Genomic DNA, 22,637 nt, shown 5'->3' with positions numbered 1-22,637 from the left:
TGTAGTTGTCCTTGTGGCCACTACGGCACTTGAGGAAGAAAAGCTCTCTTGAGAGGATGCAGATGAGGGAAAAACTCATTGAACTCTGGAGTGGTATTCAGTGCTTTTCAGAAATGACCTTCTGTGACTTTGTTTTCAACCAAACTGAAGTGTTTTGGGAAAAATGGAAAGAATCAAGAAACAGGAGGCAGATTAGGCAGAGGAACATAAAGTGGTGAAGGTTGGCGATACTTTCTGTCATATTTAGTACTTTTGTTTACATTTTCGAGGCTTAGCCTGGTCCACTACCTGCTCAGATGGCTTGACTGAGAGGGATTTGGAGAGCACTCGTAAAGTCGAGAGGGAAAATGTGTGAAAAAGGCAGCTATTAGTGATGCAAGGTTGCCGGCACAAGCATTCTAACCAGATTTAAACAAATGAACTTGACTGAAATTAACACTTTTGTAGCCACTGAAAGCACACATCATTTATTTATCAAACACCCTGACGCACACACACACAGAGAGAGAGAGAACAACCATCAGATGTAACACTTATTTTCTCACTTATCCCACCCCCCCCCCCCCTTTCCTTCTGCATCAATACAAGTCATTCTCACATTAGTGTAGACGCTGGGGTGCACAGCCTGCTTGGCTCCTAAGCTGTATTTTTTGGTTGTTATAGAGGGGGGGACGGCGGCGTTGTTGGAGGGTGGGGGTTGCCTCCTTTTTGAAAGTGTGGGTTTTTTGATTCGGTGCCATATTCTCTGAAGCTGAAAAACAGCCCCATCAGTAACTCATTTCATATGGATGTGCTCTGATGTGGCAACTGCTTTAGTCTCTACTCAGTATGGTGCTTTGCTATAGGCACTTTGTATTCATGTTCAGTGTTATTCTGTTCTTCTTGATTATACAATGGCAGTGGAAGCTATTTAGGAAGAGGAAGGAAGCCGACACTCTAATTTGAATTGTTAACTTATTGGTATTGCTCGCAATAAGCACGGCCTGTTTTTGAAATATCTGTCAAAACACGAGACTTTGTCAAAATGGACCGCTTGACATTTTGACCTGTGCTCCGCCGATGTAAGTGGCTGTCAAAGCAGAGCTGTCAAGCCTCCATCCTAGGTGCTGCTCTCTTATTGACCACGTTCTAGTGAGAAGACAGTTGTCTTTCGGGGAAGGGGAAAGGAAGGGGAAAGGAAGGATTCGAGGAATCCTAATCAAATCAAAAACCCGGAAAATAAACAGAAAGAGGAAATGGGAAACAGTATGGGCAATTAGGTGGGAATTTCCCCTCAAAGTCATGAAAAAAAAGAGCCCAAAATAATTTTGATGTCAGCAAAGTGAGTGCCTCCCCTTATTCTTCTTGTTCTTTTTTTTTTCTTTTTTAAATTTGAGCGTTCTTTTTTGTGTGGTTGCCTATTAGCGCTTAATTGAGAGAGTCCTGGGATAAGCTGTGGAAGAATGCGAGTACTGTCCAAGCCGTGGCACGGTCCCAAAAGACAGGGGGGAGGGGGAGGGCACAAGAGGGCACACATTCACCCCTACCCCCACCGCTCTCCTTTCTCTCTCTCTCTCTCTTTTTTTGTTTTCCTCCGTATAAGCAGTACAGTAAGGTCCACCAAACCGAATATTTAATTTGTTTGACGAGCCAAGGAAAATTGTTTGCTGTTCAGTTTTTTCATATCTCTCTCTCTTTATCTGTGAGTCTTCCTCTCTCCTCCCAGCACTGCTACATCTTTGTTCCATTCCCTCGACGGCTTGTTCACTTACTTTCCGTTTGACGTTCATTTGTAACAACTTCAAAACACGCTGGCACAGAATACACAGACAGATGTTAGCGATGAAATATTTATCCCATAAATTGTAACCTGGATTCCTCACTTGCCTTGTGAGCTTAGCCAACACGTCTATTATTAATGATGAATGGGCTTTTTTTTTTGTCAGCTCCGTGTTGATTTGTAAAATAGCTGTATGAGTGCTTTTCGGTTGTTGTTTTTTTTGCCTGTTTTGTTTTTTTATTTATTTCTTTGTAAGCATGTAGCAGATGATGCGTGATGAATGATGCGGGCTGAAAACAGCAAGCTCAGGTCTGTTTTCACCCGATGAATCTTCATCTGAAATCCATCTTTATCTGCTCTCCGATGGTGATGACTGGCCATTTAAAGATACTCAGGCTGTCTGTTGAGACAGAGCCAGGAGCGTTTGAGCCTGAGCCGGGATCCAGGTTCCTCCCACTGCTTTGACACATAAATAAAAGAGAATAATAATGTTCAGCGGCTGCCTGAGCAGCATGCTAATATGGCTGAAAGTGCCCTTTAACCAATGCACCATATCAAAAGGTGGAAAATATGATCCTGAGAGGCATCCAACAGTCCGTGGAAAGCTGTAATCCTACACAACTGGGACTCCTACAGTACTGCCTTATTTTATCTCCAGCTAAATAAAACCATTAGACTATAATGTCCATATCTGGAGCAAGCATGCAAAGTGAATCAATCTGTGTGAAACTATAAAATCTCCAGGCACAAAAATGATGATAAAGCCCTTGTATGGCACATAAATCCTACATGCATTGTTGTGATGACGATTTGTTTTAAGCCGACCCCTCAGACTTTTTTCATTAAGCGGTGAATAAAACAGGGACGGTGGGAAATTCAGAGGGTGAGATTAATTGGCATGCAAGCAGAGTAACTGTCCACAGTCTGCCGATCACAGGGCTAGCCAAGCATGACAAGCATAGCCTATCTTCTACTTTTCATTAGGCCACGGACGGGGCCAGCCACAAGCTTTATGCTAAACAGGGTTGATATGGCTGTCTCAGTCTCCCAAATACCTTTACCCTCTCAAAACAAAACAACAGGATACGTACCAACAAAACCAAACAATGTCAGGAGAGAGAGAGAAAAAAAGAAACGTCTTGCGTGAAGTCTGTCATGCAAATAAAAGGAATGAATAGCTGGCGGGGAAATAAGGAGGAAGTGCGGTATCAGAAGTCGACTTGATGCAGAGAATCAATGAATAACTGTCTGTGTATGATTAACTAGGCCTTTATTCTGGAAGCGTGCCTGCTCAATTTTCAAAATGTACATTTCATTTATTGGGATCCGTTGCGGGGTGTTGGCAGAATTATGATTTGTATACGCAACAGTGGTAAACTAATTAAAATATAAACTAGGCTCAGTTGTTTTTGTTGTATGTTCCAACCATGACTTGAAAACAAACTGTAAATAAATGGGTTCGGCGTACCTTGGAGTATTGATAGTCCATTTTATTTCTGCCTATGTGTGTGTGTTTGTTAGAGAGAGAGAGAGGGAGAGAGAGGGAGAGAGAGAGAGAGAGAGAGAGAGAGAGAGAGAGAGAGAGCGTGAGTATGTGCAGATCCCCATTCTGGTTGGTGTAAACCCAAAAAGGCCCTTCTCCTCCCTCTTTAAAATTATTATCAAAAGTGTTTCTCAGCAGATTGGTGCTTCAGTTTTACTGGATTCTGCCTCTTAATGGCAGAGCACTTTGGAGGCAAAAAAAACCTCATTTTGAACACTTATATTTCAATAAGCAGTGGTTTAGATGAAAAATGAACTTAAAATTGAAAGAAAAACAAGGAGAATTCCACAGTAACATTTGGATATATATTTTTAGATTCGTTTTCAAAGAGATCAAGACCTTGGCTGCAGCTGCTATCTTACTGTGATAGTGATGCCAGCAGTAAGAGAAAACTCTTGAGTCTTCTTGCTTTTTTGGTTTATCGCTGTGTGTTTTTATGGTTTGTCCTTGAGTAGGATGAAATTAAGGAATTTAAAGAGTAAAAGCCTAAAAGCGATGACTCCAGCAAGTCACTGCGCCCAGGCAAGATAAAGTTTGACACCTAATCCTCCGCAAAATGGTGAAACACAGTGTTTTTACAGATATAAGATTGTACTCGGTGAGAGGTGCCTGTTGGCAGATTTTATTGCCTACACACAGATCCAGACCATAGTTGTATCCCCTAGCTTTAAGTCTTTATGCTAAGCTAAGCTAAGATATCCCCACTGCTGATTCTAGCATCATATTTAGTGCACAAACATGAGAATATCAATTTTCATCTAAATCAAGAAAGCGAGACAGATTATTTCCTAAAATGTTGAAATTGCTTTAAGTGAAAGGCCTGAATACTTTCCTCACCACTTAGCTACATATCTTTAGCATTAGCTTTATTAGCGTTTCCTGTTGTCAGGCCTAATGCTAAGCTAAGCTAACTGGCTGCTGGCTGTAGCCTCGCTGATAAGATTGGTAACCATGATTTAATATTTTAAAATACATTAAAAAATGTGTGTTTGTATCTATATATTCTGTGTATATATAAGATATCAGAATTTTTTTACTCCCTAATATCAGTATCGGCCGCAAAATCCAGTATCAGTCAGGCTGTACTCTATATTATATCACTACAGAGTGTAAAGTTTTGATTATTTTAGCTTCCCCCTCTCTTATCTTCAGCCTCCATGTTTGCAGAGGCAAAAGTCTTTTTTGTCCATGTAAAGAAGGGTGACAGGAGCTTGGCACAGGGACAAAACAATAGCATGCCCTCATGGTGAAGTGGATATGAGTGATCATAGTCCTAACAATCACCACAGTGACCTGGTTTATGGAAATCACCTCTCCACTGAGCAGGCGCCTCCAGCTCATCATAGGGGAATTTTTCAGAGGCCCTCAAAGGCCAAGAGTAATATCAGCAGAGGAGCGGGAGGGGAGGGATGTCGTCACCTCCGCTGTTTTTCAGGTCTGGTGTGTGTTCAAAAGTACTAAAGGATGCTTATGGTTTGGAGTGAGAGTGGATCTGGAGAGCTATATTGAAAAACACCATTAAAACCATAATGACGGTGGATTATTGTCATTGAAAAGGCTGCTGGTCTAAAATTACATGAATGGGCCCTGAGCCCAAGAGCGGGGCAACCCTGAGGCTACGACAGGTTGTTGCTCTTTTTTGTTGTGCTCAGTGTTGACATCACTTGGACATGGGTGGGCAAGCATTTCCTAGAGGGCGGGTGGGAACACATTATTTTGATCGTGACCCCTCCCTTTGCTCACATGACAAAACGTCCAATTTCTGCCGGAGTGTATTCTTCAGCCAAGCATGGGAGGCTGCATTCACAGCCACAGAGTGTTCATAATGTGCCAAACAATTATGTCACAGTCTTTGGCCTCCCATGTGAGAAAGTTAGCCCTCCCTCCCCCCTGCTGTGTTACAGTATGCAAATGGGGAAAAAGGCTAAAGTCTGAGAACTAGATCTTATGGAGCAGGGCCAGGCTACTGTTCTGAAGCAAAGTGAATGGCATCTGTAAGCATTTATGGGAGCGGGGTGAAAGTGGATGTGAATTAGAGCAGTATTCCATGGGAAATAAATAGGGAATAAAAGGGGCAGCCTTTTTTTGTTGTGGGAGGGATGGTGGATGTTGGTTGGCACCCATAAAGAAGTGATGTTTTAAAATTTCTCAAACTACACAAGGTAATCTATGCCAGCTATTTTTCACCTCATGCATTTGTGAGTGCCGGCCCTCAAAATAGCTCAGTGGGGAATAAAAAATGAGAATGCACAACCACAGTGAAATGTATTGGGTGACAAATGCTAGAAGATCTAAAGGGCTGAAATTTGCAACCGCAGGTTTACTGTGGGAAATGTACTTTTTGGATGTTTCCTGTTTCTTTGGTGAGAACACTTGTTAAAAAGAAAGACAGAAAGAATGTGTGATGGGGGAAAAAGAGTATGTGTTAATTAAATTGCCTAAACATGTATCATTGATTTTTTTTCTTTCTTTCCCACCAACAACCTTCATCCTTCTGCCATAAATTACTGGCATTATTTACGTTTCACCAACAAAGGCTTGTGTGAGATTGTAAAAATTGCGGTGGGGTCAAAGCGTCCTCCGTGCTCTATAAATTATGCGGCCAGTCCATGTTTAATCACATGAAGCACAATGCTAGCGCACAAACCCCGGCCTGACCTTCTCATAATTAAAATGCAAAGTAACCTGTTGCCTGTCTGCCACAGTGATTGGACGTGACATGGTGCAGTCAGTCAGCCTCTCTGCCTCTTGGTTACATACTTCTCTCAAACTATCACCAACCAGATGACGCACAGAGCTGGTATATCAGTTTAGCTTTAGAGTTGCATCCTACCTTCACTGATTATATCAATTTTTTTTAGATTTTAATATCATGTACAGTACAAAAAGAAGCAATCTGTGCACATTTAATACTCAACTTCTGTTTGAAAAAACACAAATTCCTATTTCTATAAAAATAGATTACAGTTTGAAAGTGTTCTATCATCTAAATGTCAACTTGTCGAGAAGTAAAGGAAAACAGCTTTGGTCTTAACTTGATGATAAAACCCCCGAAAGCATGAAAAGCACCAAAATTGGAAATGTGAGATTTCCACATAACTGCTGCATCATGTGTGCTCGATGTGTCGGCTTTTTTCCAAGCTTACTGTAGTACTAAAAGGCTACTTGCTTCCCAGAGAGAGGCTACTATTATCCTCAATGTCGATCCAGGGTTATGAAACCTTTTAGCATTCCTAAGTGTCGTCTCAGAAGTGTTGTGCATCAGCAGCCAGAGGACCCACTTGACCCCCAAGAATAAGCCAGCGAAACAAAACAATCGCTTTAATAATTGGAGGACAGATGTCTTTTTCCACAGGGAGCTGCAATTAATCTTTGAAATATGCTGGAACATGTCAGCTGAAAATAGAAAGTACATGCCCTTTCTATCATTTATTTTTTCCCAATGTGGCTGTGAAGACCATTTGCATATGTGTAACCTACAGTAGAGAGCAGTGAACTGGTGAAAGCATTTTCCCGAACACGAGGAATTTAACAGTATAATTCACACACAGGAACATTTCCACATACCATAACAAAAGTTCATAAATGTAGGTTGTGCAAATGGGATAATTTCACTACATTCACTTTACACACTGTCACACTGTTTAGCATGTAGATCAACCCCGCTGCCTTCAGCACCAGCAGCAACTTTTTTTTTCTTTCTTTTTTTAATCTCCCTTCTTCCTCATCACATGCTACAGCATTTCCTATATGCTCCTCACTTTTTTCAGTTGATAATTAATTAGTGTGACCAAAAATTAATTAGGGTCTAGTCCAAAGAATGCTGGTGCGCGTTGCAAAATTAATTCCTGAGATGGAGGTAGAGAGAGAGAGAGAGGCGGATTAATATTCTGCATGAGCGTTACTGTTCGCTTGTGCCCTCAGGTTTTAATGAGAGATGATTAAGTGAAATGTAAATATCAAACGCATAAAAACCTGGTGACTGACTTTACATGACCACATTTACATACCTGTGATGACATGAAAGTACACAATCATTTAACAAAGTTAATTCTTTTACAGGTTAATTATGATTTCAAGACTTGTACCCATTTGCTTTTGCTCCTGTATATCCCAGTAATACAGTATGATTACTGGAAATTTACTCTTACTGGTAGCTTGATGAAGGGTTGTGTATTTAGACGGCTGTGAAACGCGTTAGCTTAGTGCTGGGGTGGGAGGTGTGTGAAAGCGCTTAGCTTCTACCAAAAGTGAAGAAATGTACCCCATGGTTACTTAAAAATTGTCTTTACTTACTTTACTTACTAAATGTACTTATACTGTCTTCTCTGCTGCCAACTGGACTCCAGTAGTCTTGCCTTCGTTGTGTTGGTCAGCTAGTTGAGGACTTCTCTAAAAAGCGCTCACTGTTACTAAGCTAACGTTAGCTGCTTGTTAAACCACACTGTTGTGTTTTCAGTTAAATCATACTGATTACAAAATATGTGACAATATCTTAGCTACCATTAGGGCTGGGTATCAGTTCGACAAAATAAATCTATATCAAGTAGTATCGAAACGTCTCCCATCAAACAATAACTGCAGTTGATCCTTTTTGCACCCAGAGCTAGAAAATATGAGTATGAATATATATATGCTAGAATATGTGTATGGACTTGCTCACAGCCAATCAATGCAAGCGTTCTTCGATTTAATGCGACAGCAGTTCAGCAGCCAAGATGCCAACTAAACGCTCTAAAGTGTGGCTACACTACACGCCTGTTTCAGCGGATAAGCACAAAATATGTATTGGATATCAAATGAAGTACTCAGTTGGTATTGGTATCACTTTAAGGGTACTTGGATTGGTACTGGTATTGTCATTTTTTAAATGGTACCCAGACCTTGCTACCATGCAGGATGCTGGTGCACCCATCATGAACAATTCAGGGGTGAGTATCTAGCCCAACAACACTTTGAAATGCGTACAAGCGGAGTCAGGGATGGAATCACTGACAATGAACTGCAAATATTTTATTATGTAATTTGTAAAGCATCTTGTCCAACTGTCTATGAAGTGTACTTTGTAAATAAATTGCCTTGCCTGGATAACCTTAGTCTTCACCTGAAACATGAGACTCCAGTCTTCTGCAACCCCAAGCATGATAAACATACAGATATAAGGAAAAACTGTGCTACTATTTGATTTTCTGGATTTCTAAGACACAGATTAGGTGGACAGATCTGGTCTTAGAAGCAAAAAGTAATACAACTTGTACGCTATGGTCTCATCTTTTCATACAATAATTGTGATTTGAGCAAAGCGGAATGCATAACAGTTTGAAGTGAAAATATTCACATAGTGTGAAATTAAAATACATCTTTTCAGGAGGCTATCGTCGTCTCTCCGCTGCTTTCTTTCTTTCTTCTTCTCTCTGCCAGGCATAACACAGAGTCAGGAGGCAGTTGTCATGGTGATTAATGCAAATGCACCACTGTTAACCTGTAGAGGAGAGAAGGGGACTTTAAAGCATCTCAGACCTTGACTTCAACTAGCAACTGTCTCTGCTCACTACCTATATAATGGCAGTGGAAATTGAAAATCATAGCAGCTTTTATAAAGCTTGACACCTCGCTTAGATGTTGTAAATGAAATCCCTGCCCTTTAGATTGTGGATGGGCTGCATGGATTTGTGGGAAACACTGTAAGTGGTGTTACAGCTGAAATCAGAGCCTTTCACACAGAAGAAGGGACAATGCAGTTATTTCTGTCCACGTGCTGACACTGATACAAAGCAACATAGCAACAAGTGCTTCAGAATGACCGCCAATGCCATGACAGTACCATAACAACTGGGATCATTAGTGTACATAAACTACCGAAGCATCGCATCTATAGTTCTGAAAGCAATGTGACCCACCAAGAATGCCTTAATGAGAGTGGGAAAGGGCAGGGACAAAAACACCATTACACCAGGGACCATTATATGGGAATGTGCACACTCGCCTGTCCTCACCTCTTCTTGACCGTTCGACCTGTGGCTCCAGAGGCTAACAGTGTATTTTGGTCCATCCTCCTGAGTACACCACCGCTGTCTGCCGGAGTGACACAAGCCAGAGACTCGGAGAGTGAATCTAATTACAGAGACAATTATGACTGTGACCCAGTTCGACCCGGATTTGTATTCAAATGGACTCATTTACCTTGAGCTTTGCAGATGCATCTTCTGAGGACTGAGTGTGAACCCAGAGACTCCTCTGTCACTCTGCCTCTGTGTCTCTATTACAGTACACCCACACACACACGCACACACACACACATGCAGTACATTATCATCACTGAAGTACATGATTATTTGTCAGATGAATGCGTCATGGTTGCGTTTTTTCATTAAATGATTTAAAATGATCCACATAATCTAACCAGAAGGTCTCTATTACAGATGGGTGATAATTCAGTGTTATAGTTTATAGAATGTCAGCAGAATCATATCGAGGTGATACGACCTTATTATGTTAACATTCTACACATTTCTGTTGTTCACATCAATTATTCAGAGTAAGTTGTATCTCCAGAACAGACAAAATTACTTATTGTAACTGAAAAAGTCATTTCAGTATCTGTTGCATTGAAGGGCGTGTGTTATTTCAAACTGCACAGGGGTTTATATGATACAGGATGATACAGGATTTTACAACTCTGGGAAGTTATCTTAGCAGCAATCATCTGCTATTGTATCCTCCACTTCAGTGATTGCCAGGTAAACAGTGTGTGAATGTGTGGTTGGACAGCTCCTTGCCGGATTGATGCCAGATTGTGTTGTAGGAAAATCTGAGCAAGGTTCAACTTTTTTTTTTTGCAAGACAATCACGTGTTTCTTTAATTATGAGGCGCCGCTCCCGATGTGTCGATGCAGTGGCCCCATTGAAAAGAATGATGTGACTGTGTCTTTGTTCATTGTTCACTTTCATCGCACACATTTGCCATACTGTGAGATATATGGGAAATACCCTTCTTAACATGAGGATTTCAACTATATCACCCAGCCCTACTCCTCTCATACTGACACTGATATGGTAACATGCTAAAATATTAATGAATAGTCTTTTAGAAAATATGTATACACAGATTAGTTTCTTAGTAAGACAGATCTCATTAGTGGAGATAAATCGCACTAGTTGGCGGACCCAAACAACTACATTAGGCTGAATTACCAAATGATCAAAGTGGGCACCACAATCTCAGTGCCCCCAGAGGCCCCACATTCATTGCTCATAGGTTGTTCTGTGGTCATCTGAACTGCTGTTTCAAAAGCCCTACTTCAACCCCAGCATTCACTTGAGTCTATGTTCTTCTAAAGGGTAAGTTAGTATCATCACTCCCCACTCCTGCTGAGCTGAGCTTTGTTGTCGGGAGTGATGCAATTACCTCAAACTGGTGGTCAATAGTAATCATTTTCACCTTGAAGTCCCCTAGCAGGTTAAACTGGCCATGCAACCACAGTTTTCCAAAGCTTGTAGTTCTGCTCAATATATATTTGGTATTGTGAGTAGAATTAAACAGTAATTTTCTCTCATTCGTGATGAGCTGACTTGAGTAATTCCACAGATATCTGCAAGCTACTACGGCTGGTTTTTGTCAGAGTGTCCAGAGAAGCTGCTTTTTTATTCGTCAAACTGTAATCCTCGCACTAAATTGTGACGGCACCTTTGCTACTTTGCGTTGGACTCCGACATGTTCGCTGGTTCAACGTGGGTTCTGTAACAAGGTCTCGGTCGGCGACATCGTCTAGCAGAGGTTTTTCGGTAAACCCCCGCTGGGTGCTACAATGTGTCACCCGCAAATCTCTCGCAGGGCTGTAACTTAATTTTGGGGAGAGTTGGACTCTCTCTGAGGATTGCATCTCAATTTTCAAAAGAAAGCGATGCTCTCACAGTACAGCTTCAGTCAGAACGGAAATTAATCTGAGTTGAAAGGCAAAAAAAGAGCTGCAGCTTCTAGTATTTATGGGGATTAAGTACAAAACAGAACAGACCAAAAAAAGGGGGAAAAAAACCATCTAATCTGGCACACTTTGTTGTGGGCAATGTTCTCAGATCCTGTCTCATTTCTTCTGCTAATTGCAACATGGTAATTAGGTGTCGAATCTAATTTACGATGGGGGTTCGTTTAAGGAAATATGCATTATTTAAAGAGGGATTCAACAAGGAGGAGTGATATTAGGATAGAAGGATAACAATAGTGCTGATGGCACTTGAGTTTCTGATGATAAAAGTGACATTGTGGATTGAAATGGGAATGACAATGTAGGGAAGGCTGATAGCGATGATGATGATGATGATGATGATGATGGGGATGGTGATGATGGTGATTATGGCATTGGTGGCATCTGCGGTTGTGGTGCTTGCAAGCCAGAAACATAAAGGAGGGTCAGTGACCTCTGATTTCAGTCCTATTTCCCCTACGAGCCAACTCCTAATAGACTCCATTAACAGAAGGGGAGGGAGAGAGAGAGGGAGAGAAAGCCCTGACGCTGGTGCTTTCAGAGTAAAGTCTGCATATGTGATGACTTGCAGTCTGGCTGGCTGAATGAACCAGGCTCAGAGCCTGATAACCTCCTCTTTCCTTATTATTTCCCCTCATTTAACTCACTGTGTGCCTCCATCACAGTCCATTTTCTCGTGTGCATGTGTGTATATGTGTGTGTGTGTGTGTGTGTGTGTGACTCAGGCGAGGCAATCTCTCATTCCTGCTGCTCTGTTATTTCACAGCAATTTTGGATAATGATTTATTTTACTATCCACATTTGGAAGGCCTTTCGCTTGAAAGGAAATGATAAAATAGTAATCCCTTTGCAATTATGTAGTGAGAGATAGTCACATTCATTGAGATTCACTGATACAACTGACATGGACGCATGGCAGCTTTGAAATGATTGTGAGTAACATGCTCACTCTTCTTCAGTGTTAATGCCTGTGTATATCACATGAAAACAAACAATACAATGTAAATACGTGAGTTATTTCACAACTAATGTAAAGAACAATGGTAATGCTGGTGCTGAGATTAGTCGTCCCACACATAAACATCATTTCAGTTGATGTTGCTGACAGTAAATGGTGCATATTCCTGACAAAGTGCTGCACTCAGCATTTTACTTGAGGTAAAGTGCAGAAATATTGGCAGTATACCTAAATTATCACAAGTATGCAGAATGGTCCTTTTCATTTAGTGGATTATTATTACTACTGCATTAACATATAAGATGTATAGCACTTAATATCATATCACATATTGGTATTTTCATCTATAACAAAACATCATATTTGTTTTTATTCATATTTTTTTGTATGAAAATGCTTGATCAGCAAAATAACTAGCAGCCATAGCTATTGAGTGAATATAGTGGAGGAAAAAGAATCTCAGTATCTCACTTAAAGTATCAAATAGCATCAAATAGAAATCTTCAAGCAATTCTGCACTAGTTATTTTCATACAGTCCCTTGAGGTATGAAAATGTGTTATTTTATACAGTACATGTATTTTATATTGTACTAAATTATTAACACTGATGCATCAAATAAAGCTTGTTTTAAGTACTTTATATATAATTTGGTTTAATCCAGTGGTTTCCAATGTGTTGGCTCTTCTGAAGGGTCACAAGATAAATATGGATACTATTTTTGGCCTTTTCTCAAAATTGTACAATTGTATATTAAAGCTGATGCAAATCACATTACGCCACTTTGAACTATGTGTAAAATAATAATTAACTGTAGCTGTTAAGAACATGTGGTGGAGTCAAAAGTACAATGTTTGCTCTGAGGTGGTGTATTAGGGTTAGGGTTAGCAACCTACTTTGACAAAGCTTTGACTAAAAACTACTTAGTTACTTTAGCAATTCCATGCTGTCTTGACAAAACCATGTCTGCACAGCATAACACTGTCACGGGACACAAGATCACATCTTACGCATTCCCCCAGAGACATTCAGATAAGACTTGTCACATCTTCAAGTGATTAATTGTTTCCAATAATCCTTCGGGCTTCGGACCAAGTTACAATATCAATGTGGGAAAGCGCATGCAGGATGTACGCTGTGGACACATCAAAGGAATAACGCCATCTCAATGCCACATTTACGAGAAACATTATCCATGACGGTCCACTTCACAAGAGGATGTTCCACTTTTCCTGCTTTAGAATGTGAGTCAGCTGCCTGGGAATCAGAGGCAACATGTGGCCAACTGTAGAGGGTTAAAACAAGAGTACGACCTTTTGGAAGAGGAATATGAGCCTAAGGGGGGTTTTCCTCTAAAGTGTGGGTCAATGAGTAGTTTAGACACTCTCGATGCTTGCGCTGCTCTTTAGCGTCACAGGTAGAAGGCGAAGATGGCGAATCAAGCGGGGCAGCAGTTTTGGGAGATCAAGGAGCTGCAGCATTCAGGGCAAAAACAACACTCCAAAGCTGGGAGGTTCTCCAAAGCGAGCTTAATTATCAACTTCAGGCAAAGCTTCATTTATGAACCAAAGGGGCTTTTTACTGGAAATCACAGGAACTAATAAGTTGCCTGCCCATTCTAGGTCATCACCATAAGCAGGGGAGCAGAGATCTTTTTTCCCCCCTCTTCTTCATCTTATTTTCTTGTTAGTTTGTAACTTAAATTCAGCTATTTTGGTTTATCCACTGCTGTTTTGTATCATTATCTGTGTCAAGTAGAGTAATTATCTAACAAATGTATAAAAGCGGCTCTCTAATTAAATGCCATGGGCTGTAAGAGATGGAGATAAATTATTTATACTGCTTTGATGAGAGCTAGCTAGCTCTAAGGAGCAAGCAGTCACTCGCTCTTGGAATTGAGACTACACTGCAGCAGGATTTTACAGAAACTTTTCTAGGGGGTGTTTGGAAGGAGGGAGTGAAAAAAAGAGCTAAATGTGAGTGTTTGCCACAGAGAGAGAGAGGTGCGTCAGGTTTCTGTATTTAGCAACCAGTTATTTTCATGCTGGTATTTACAAGTCAGGAAGAGGTGAGGTCATTTAGAGCAGGTACAACCATGCCATGTCCCACTTGCACAATTTCCTACTTGAAAGAATTTCGGTGTTTGCTGAACATCCGTGTTTCTAATTCATTATTTAAGTGACAAATTCAAAATGTCAGAAGCGTACCCTCGGTGCTCACACCCTGGCCCTAATCTAATTTTGTCCATATTACTGGGGGGGGGGGGGGGGGGGGGGGGGGGGGGGGGGCAGCGTGCAAGTCGAAATGTAGCCATTCATCCTCAACAAGCTGTGAGCCTCCCACGGGCGAAAAGCTTTCACAATAATGAAGCATAACTGAGGAGAATCAACAAATGAGACAAAGGAAGCAAGCCAAAGTCAGATAAGAATTTCTTATTATTCCAATAAAAAATACATTCATACAGAAATATAACAATTTTGCAAAACAATTTCAAATAAAAATTTCATAAAGCATTAACATAACAATTTTACAAAAGTTGTTTTTTTTTCTTTTTATACAAAGATTCAGTTGAGAACAAAGAGCTGTGTGAGTGTCTGTGTCTGTCTGTCTGTGTGTGTGTGTGTGTGAGTGTGTGAGTGTGTGACAGAATAGTTGGGATAGTGGGATGAAAGAGATGATGGAGAGTGTAAAAGATGCGAGCAAACACGGGGCCTAAATCAAGGCTCAATTACCACTTGAACAGTATCGGCTGCTGCTTTTCACAGAATGGATGTTTCTTGCCTTTGCCCACAAAAGGCACGGCCAGCACTGCCCTCTACCCCCACCGCCACCACCCCCCCGCCCCCAAATCTATCGCAGCAAGCAGTTTCAAGTTTGTACTCATCCTGCCACTTTCACCCCTGCCGATCTGAAATCCATATGTCGTAGCGTGCCTGCTGCAACATCGGATTCCCTACAAGCAAGGTCGCTGATCTGGAGTGGGTGGCACACATCGCTTTATCCTGAAGCAGTAATAGGCTTAAATCCTTATAATTATTTTAGTTGGCACCTTTTGTCGAGCATCCATCCCCTCCTGTGCCTCCACCTACCCAAAAATGATCAGATTCAACTTCAGTGGAGGTATTTTTTTTCTTTTTTTTTTGCAAAATTTCCATAGCGCACCGTCAATGGTTGATCTTTATCTCCTCCCGAGAGCCCCCCCCACCCACCCCCTCACTCGCTCCTGTGGTTTTCATAATACTGTTGCAGCTTGGCTAAAACAACGCTCCCCAGACAGGTCAATAACCAACCTACACAGTCAGCAGTCTGTGACAGATTCCATGCCAACAAAGCCTTTAGCAATTCATTACTGAGAGGCAGTACAAGGCGAGGCCTGTCCAACTGCAGCCTGTTAATTACAATAAATCTTTAGCTTTTTCTTCAGTCCCACTTGCTGGGGATGCAGCGACAAGCAACAGAGGGGAGGGGGGGACAAGGAGGATGGTGTCTGGGTTGGTGGTGGCGGTGGAGGAGGAGGTGGTGGGGAGGGATACAGGGAAAAAAGGAGCAGCACTGCACCTAAATAACCCATTTTGTACCTTAGAGCTGTGTGTAATGGACTTCAGTACATACTACACAGTAGTTAACATCTTTAATAAATGAATTTAAGTGCTCTAAACATACAGCATACGTCTTATTTACATGATCTGACTTAATCGAATGTGACAAATTAACTTAATTGGCGCTCAAAGATTTAAAAAAGAAAAAGAAAAAAAAAGGCAATCATCTGAGAGAAGGTTGTGAACATTTACATTTGAACGTGATTACTGGGAGTGGGATGCAGACACTTCTGTCTTTAAAAAAACGCAAATAGGCGCGAGAGCAAATCTTGTAATTGAGCCTTGATCGAGCTTGTCAAATCACCCATACAACAAACGTGACTTCCCGAGGGTGCAAACCACCGCTACCGACTGGGCTGAGTCACTTGCATAAGGCACCATTAAGGTCAACAGTGCATTATTAGATAGAAAGAAAGTACAAAAAATCAAAAAATTAGTCCTCAAGGCATAGGATGAATGAGAGAGAGAAAGAGAGATAGAGAGGAAAAAGAGAGAGGAAAAAAATTGCAAGCAGTGGTGAAATCTCCAGCCAGATGAAAAACAGGAATGAGGGAAATTGATGAAGAGGGAATCATCAAGGCATTATGTACAATATTGTAACACTTAACCGTTCGCATTTTAGCTGCACTTTTATTGAAACTATTTGCAGTCCTGATTACAGTGGAAACAGGAAATGAACAAACCCTAGAACCATGCAACACCTGTCTATGATACTGAAGTTATAGTATAGTTGTGTTATACCTCTAAGCACACAGCTTATACAATTGGACTACAAATGAGCTTTGTAGCTTGTAAAAAAATAATAAACCAGGCTACATAACACATTGCACATTTAGTAGCTGCACCAAAAACACCAAAAAAAAAAGCTCCTGTCATACAGTGACCGGGGAGAGAGGGGGGGGCAAAGGGGTTTTTGGTCTCTGGGTCATCATCAGAAGGTGACACGTCGACCCCCTTTTTCTCTTTCTGGTCAAACCCAAGGCCGCAACAGCTTTTTAGAGAATCCCCCCCCCCCACCCCCCACCCCCCCACCCCGCCTCCTCTCCCCTGAGTCTGGGTGCCAGACAAACAGGCAGGTAATCCTCACGCTGCCACCAGGGAAACACTAATGGAATGTTTCCCCCGAGAAACCCATTCAGTCCACAGCAACACTGGTACCAGCCCCGGACCATCCATCAATTCCACCCATCCTCTCTTCTCCTCGATAGGGCGATGGGTGGGGGTGTGTGTGAGTGGGGTGGGGTGGGGTGGGGGGGGAGCCAGGCAGCCAGTCTCAGACATTCACAGTGCACACATGCTTACCTCAGACAGTTTTTTTTTCTTTTTGTAAAGTACCAGTGTATCTGCTGTCCGGGAGATGTCCCCAAAACATCATGCACCATACATACGAAATCATTCATTCTTTTCTTGTGTGTGTGTCGTTTATGCTTTTTTTGTTGTTTTGTTTTGTCGTTTTTTTTTCCGGTCCTTTTTTTTTGTTTTTTTTTTGTCATGTGTCAAGTCCTTCTCAAACAAAACAAAAAAAAAAGGGAAAAAAAAGAAAAAAAATCTCTTTCCTCCCCCCCCCCCCCCCCATTCCATGATTTTGTCCTCTTGTTGCAACAGACAACCTTCAGAGCGCCTTTCTCCAAAGAGAGGTTCCGGAGGCACTGGGTTTCAGTATGGTGCAAAACGGCATGCTTTGGCTGGAACACACTCCCGCCACTCTGCTCTGGGACAGTTCAACCAAGAGACTGGTCGGGAGACGGCGTTTGTTTGTTTTGTTTTTTTTTCTTCTTCTCTTCTTCGTCTTCTTCTTTAAAAAAAAAAAAAAACTTTCCTCTCCGCTGCGTTGCTTGGTTGTTGCTCTCGCCCTGCTTTTAGATGTGCCTCTTCATGTGAAGAGCCAGATGGTCAGACCTGGAGAAACATCTGGGGAGACAGAGAGAGAGAGAGAGAGGGGGAGTCAACAAAAAAAGTGCAAAACTGCTGACAGGGATGTGTTTTAAGGAGTAAGTTTCTATCTTCTGGAAGCTTAAATTTCATTTCATAACAACTTTAAAGCGTTTTAAACTATTTGCATCAGCGCTTTCAATCTTTTAAAGGCATGCATCTCTCTATTTGGATGATGCAAGAAAAGCAAGATCGCATCAACAGAGTTATGAGAATGTGCTGTAACCCTTCCCTCTCTATCTGCATCTTATCAAAGGACTGCTGATGTTCTTTGCTCTAAAAAAATCCAAACAACAACCAAGCTTACCTGTCACAGTGAGTGCATTTAAATGGCTTTGCCCCAGTGTGCTTCCTGAAGTGTCTGGTCAACTCATCGCTTCGTGCAAAACGCCACTCGCAGCCTTCCCATGAACACCTGTACGGTTTCTCACCTGCGAAACAAAAAACAAAATAAAAGAGTTGACATTTGATTGAGTTTGAGAGATGAGTTTGCACACAAAAAAAAAAAAAAAAAGAGAAAGGAACTCTCTGCTCAGGCGATGACTGACGGGTCATTCTTCTTGCTCGGGGCTGTTGTTATTTAAATACGCGCAAATCAATCACCCCCGAGGGGAGGGAGAGCAGGTGGGGGTGGGTGGGTGGGTGGGTGGTTGGGGCTGAGCTAGATGACATAGGTGGTGACAAGCCACTCGAGACCCAGATTCCAGGGAACCTGTCGGATCACCGGCCACACGTTTACGCAACCTGAAGCATGCTGGGAATGCTGCGGGCGGATGCGGTGATGCAGCTGCAAAGCGTGCCGCACGTAATGAAGGGAGAGTCTGCACGTGCAATTTCACGCCGCTAATCAAAAATAAGAAACGCTCAAAATGACCATTCAAAGCCTTCCAAAATCTGTGCCCCCCCCCCCCCCCCCCCCCCCCATCCCTCCACCCACCCCCCCTCTTCTCCCCTCTGGCTCCCCGCCCATTCACCCTTTCCCATGGTGAAACTCAATCTGTTTTGAAGTCCTTTTATCTCCCATGGGCAACCCCTCCCCCTGCTCCCTCCCTCACTCCCTCCCTCTCTCTCTCTCTCGCTCGCTCACTCACTGGCTCAGTCAGTCACATTCCAGATAGATTAGGTCACAGTTTAGGTATCCAGCCATGCAGAGCTAATACTCACATCGCCCCAGCTGAGGACATCATGCAATGTAGGCCCTTTAATTACATTACACAATGGATGGACAATGACGTGAAGGTGGAAGACTGAATTAATAGCACTTCCACTTCCGTCCTCCACTCAATATAAAGTGATTTTTTTTTGTGTGGAAAACTCTACACATGAATTGGTTTAAGCCTTTTAAACAAAAAAAAGCAGCAGAGAACTTCTTTTCAGTTTCATGTCAACACACACCACATGTGGCCACATCTGGGCAAGAAACTCACCTGTATGAGTGCGCTGGTGTGCTTTTAGGTGGGAGCTCTTTGTGTAAACCTTGCGACACCCGTTGAAGTGACACCTGTGTACTCGCCTCCTGCCGTCCGGAGACGTTTCCCCGCAGATGATTCCCGTCTTTTCCGTACTCTTAGCGATCCCGCCGTTCCTGATTTTGACCGGCAAATGCAACTCTGTGTGCGTGGCCACCCAGCCGTTCGTGACGCCGCCGGGCTCGGAGTTGGCCTCCGGCGAGGACGGTGGAGTGCTAATGACGGAGGGGCTAAAAGGTCCAGAGCCAACCAAGACAGAGCCCAGAGGGTTGGAGGTAAAGCTGTGTGTGGGCGAGAGCTCCTCAGAACTGTCTGAAGCTTCGCTGCTGGCGTCAGAATTCACACTGTTGGTGTCCAAGATTTGGCTATCGTGATTGTCCTCCTCGTGGGCCGTGACCATCTTTGGGTCGGACTCGGCCTTGGCCTTATCCCCGCAGGCCAAGATCAACTTGCTCCAGAGGTCCTCCTGGCTGTCAAACTTGAGGTCAGATGTGGAGACGTAAGGCTCGCTCTGAAGGTAGCGCTCCAACTCCAAGCATGTCTGGACGGATGCAAACAGAAGAGAGAACAGAGTGAGGATAAATGCATTACGACAGAGGCGCTGGAGAGAGGAAGCCTCCTTCAGAGCAGCTAAATGCTTCTGTGTGGGAAATCCCTTTAAATCATGCATGTGCACATACCCCAAAAAGCCTCGTGTGGTGTAATATTTGTTATATGCCAACAGCAGAAGTATTAAACAGGAAACCTCAGCGATTCCTGCTGAAACCCTGCAGTAATCTTTATTGCACACAGCACGTGATCAAATGTAGACATATTTACAAACGCTGTGTTGTGTGTGTGTGTGTGTTTGTGTGTGTGATGCAACATGACCCTAAATTCACTGGCTTCACGTGGCGGAACTCAACCTCCAAGTTGCACCGGAAGAAAATACTTCAACTTAACGGCGCCTCGGCTCAAATTTCACAACACACAGATCACCTCAGCTGATTCACCCGCTCTCCAGCACCTGAGTCCGACGAGCCAAAAAAAACGTGCACTGTCATTTCGAACGGCCCAAATGACTCACTGAACACATTAGAGTCCTTTTAAGGAAGCCATTCAACTTCCCCCTTCCAGCATGAGCTATTCAGCTGCTTTTCCTCATGCGTACCTCTCACATGCAATCACATCCTTCCTCAGTTTCAGACACTCAAACCCTGCTGTGCGAGAAAGAGAGAAAGAGAGAGAGAGAAAAAAAAGAAAGATACACCGGCTCCCAATTTACAACAGGGCCATTAAAGTTGAAAAGCGGGGCCTTTCATTAGAAGGTGCTCAGAGACAGCAGCTTTGACAAGGCTCGCACAGAATAAATATTTCCTCTGGGCACACTCTTCTTCTGCAGCCTTACACAATATTTTCCAGCTGTGCTGCTGTCTACTCATGCAAGGAGGAATTGGCCATGGCTGACATTTGATATGGTCTCATGTTGTGGTGCCCATGCAAATACAACCAGGATGTAAGTGGATGTTTTGGGGACATGAATATGAAGGGGGGAAGCAGAAAAAAAGAGCTGAAGGTGAGATTAAAAGACAAAAAATGAAGCTGGAACATTATATCATATCATTTATAGTTTAGATTATTTATTTTGAAACTGTGCCAAACCAGAGTTGTAGAGGAAGAAAAACAACACTACATCATATCATTTCCTGACCCTGAGCCAACAAACACTACATCTGATTCTGCCTCAATTCAAATCCCACTTCCTCTAATGTCTCACAGGGCTGCCATCACTCCTGTTTGGGAATCAAACCGGCGCTCATGCCCCTCAAACCATCCGGTAAAAGAAGAAGATGCTCAAAATATAACAGCAAAAAAGCCCCAGCACGCTGCTTTCTGCTGTGCTGCGTTGAGTTACTCTCTGCTACTCTCTCACTCACTCCATCTCCCTCTCTCTCACACTCTCTCTCCATTCATCTTGGCGCAGCAGAGCCTCGACTCCAGCTGTCAGACTGACACACTGATCCACTTCAGCCTGCCAAAAACTTCATAAGGAAACTGATAACCAAATAGCGCTCCGGTGTGGCAACCTGTGTTTACAACCTGTTAATAAGCGGAGGGATTCATTTCACTTGTGTGAGCTGTTAAAAGGCACAAATTTCAAAAATAAAAGGAGGATGAAAAAAAGAGCGTGAAACCTGCTGAGTTCCGCTTTGCCACACGCAAGCTCATATTCTGACTTTAAAAAAAAAAAGAAGAAAAAAAAGAGCTGATATGATATATATTCACCTGCTGCCAGTACTCCTCCAGTGATGGTAAGGCTGAGAAATAGCCCGTGTCGTGAACTATTTGAAGTTCTTGAAAGATGCTGCACATGGGTAGAACATCCATTTTTTTTCCAGAGTTTGAAGAAAAAAAGAGAAGACTATATAGCTGCACTTATGATTTTTTTTCTTCTCTTTTAGGTATAAAAAAAAAACCAGCCAGTGGAATAGGAATCAAGAGTGAAGAGTATCCCCTGCGATGCAAAACGAAGCGGCGCTTGTTTTCAGCAGCGGTCCGTCCGTCCCCCCCTCTTCTCTCCGCTTGTGTTGAAGGTATTTGCAAACACCGCACCGGACTGGATGGGGAACAACTGCGCTCTGCAAACTTCCCTATTCAAACCTCGATGCCCGCCCCCCCCCCCTTCCTCACGGCAGGATTACGCCTTCAGGCTGACAGCCAATCGGCAGCGAGCAGCGTCAAGCATTGCAAATGATATCACAGGCGACCAATCGCGGCCGCCCTCTGACTTAATTTAGCTTTTTCTCCTTGTTAATTGGTGAGTTTAACTCCCAGTGCCTCCCAGCTGCTCGCTTCTCATTGGCTGGTTATTTATAGGCATGTATATAAGCGGGTGATGTACTCGCTTTCTGTGTAGTCCTCTCTGTCTGCTACATGTTTCACCACAGACAGCGCATGTGAGCCGAAACAGTTTTACTCCTCTTCTGTGGAAAACAGCTCACTCTCTCTCTCTCTTTCTCTCTCTCTGTGTGTGTGTGTGTGTGTGTGTGTGTGTGTGTGTGTGAAACTTCGTCACAAGTGCACACCACTGCTGTTAAATGGTGTGACTTCACCAGTGCTGTAACTGTGGTGGAGTGCATGGTGTGTTGACATCTGCCTCTAAAAAAAGGTTCCACCGAATCTGAGGTTGCCACACACAATGACTAATTGGTGCGCAGGAACTCATCAGCACACATATGAGTGAAGAGGGAACACTTCTGCTCTCTGAGTGAATTAATAGGGACTTCTGCTTTATCTGAACTTCTGAAAAGTAGCCTATAAATGAGAGTTCATCCTAGGTCTGAAGTTTGTGAAGTGCTGCCTGTATTTCTTTAAATATGAATGTCTTTCCATCATATCTGCATTAAAAATACC

The 22,637-nt window shown here is 42.7% G+C and overlaps 1 protein-coding gene across 1 annotated transcript; it reads right to left on the bottom strand.

Moving 5' to 3' along the window:
• Positions 1-17,639: 17,639 nt before the first annotated feature.
• On the bottom strand, positions 17,640-21,854 carry klf6a (Kruppel like factor 6a). Its single transcript, XM_062441364.1, has 4 exons — positions 21,510-21,854; positions 19,203-19,785; positions 18,083-18,206; positions 17,640-17,754 (listed from the first exon to the last, which is right to left on the bottom strand). Exons 1-4 carry the CDS (start codon positions 21,609-21,611, stop codon positions 17,703-17,705), a joined length of 861 nt encoding a protein of 286 aa, XP_062297348.1. The 5' UTR covers positions 21,612-21,854; the 3' UTR covers positions 17,640-17,702.
• Between the last annotated feature and the right edge of the window lie 783 nt (positions 21,855-22,637).

This window comes from Scomber scombrus, chromosome 20 (genome assembly GCF_963691925.1).
Source record: "Scomber scombrus chromosome 20, fScoSco1.1, whole genome shotgun sequence".
In the NCBI taxonomy this organism is placed as follows: domain Eukaryota; kingdom Metazoa; phylum Chordata; class Actinopteri; order Scombriformes; family Scombridae; genus Scomber; species Scomber scombrus.
The sequence above is the reverse complement of the archived record's forward strand: the minus strand, read 5'-3'. Positions and strand labels throughout refer to the sequence as shown.

What these genes read in the sequence shown, in the direction of transcription:
- klf6a (XM_062441364.1), bottom strand. Translation starts at nt 21,611, where the DNA reads ATGGATGTTCTACCCATGTGCAGCATCTTTCAAGAACTTCAAATAGTT. An exon ending in TGGAGGAGTACTGGCAGCAG is followed by an intron (nt 19,786 to 21,509) that starts GTGAATATATAT and finishes GCATCCGTCCAG; the next exon opens with ACATGCTTGGAGTTGGAGCG. An exon ending in ACACCAGCGCACTCATACAG is followed by an intron (nt 18,207 to 19,202) that starts GTGAGTTTCTTG and finishes TTTGTTTCGCAG; the next exon opens with GTGAGAAACCGTACAGGTGT.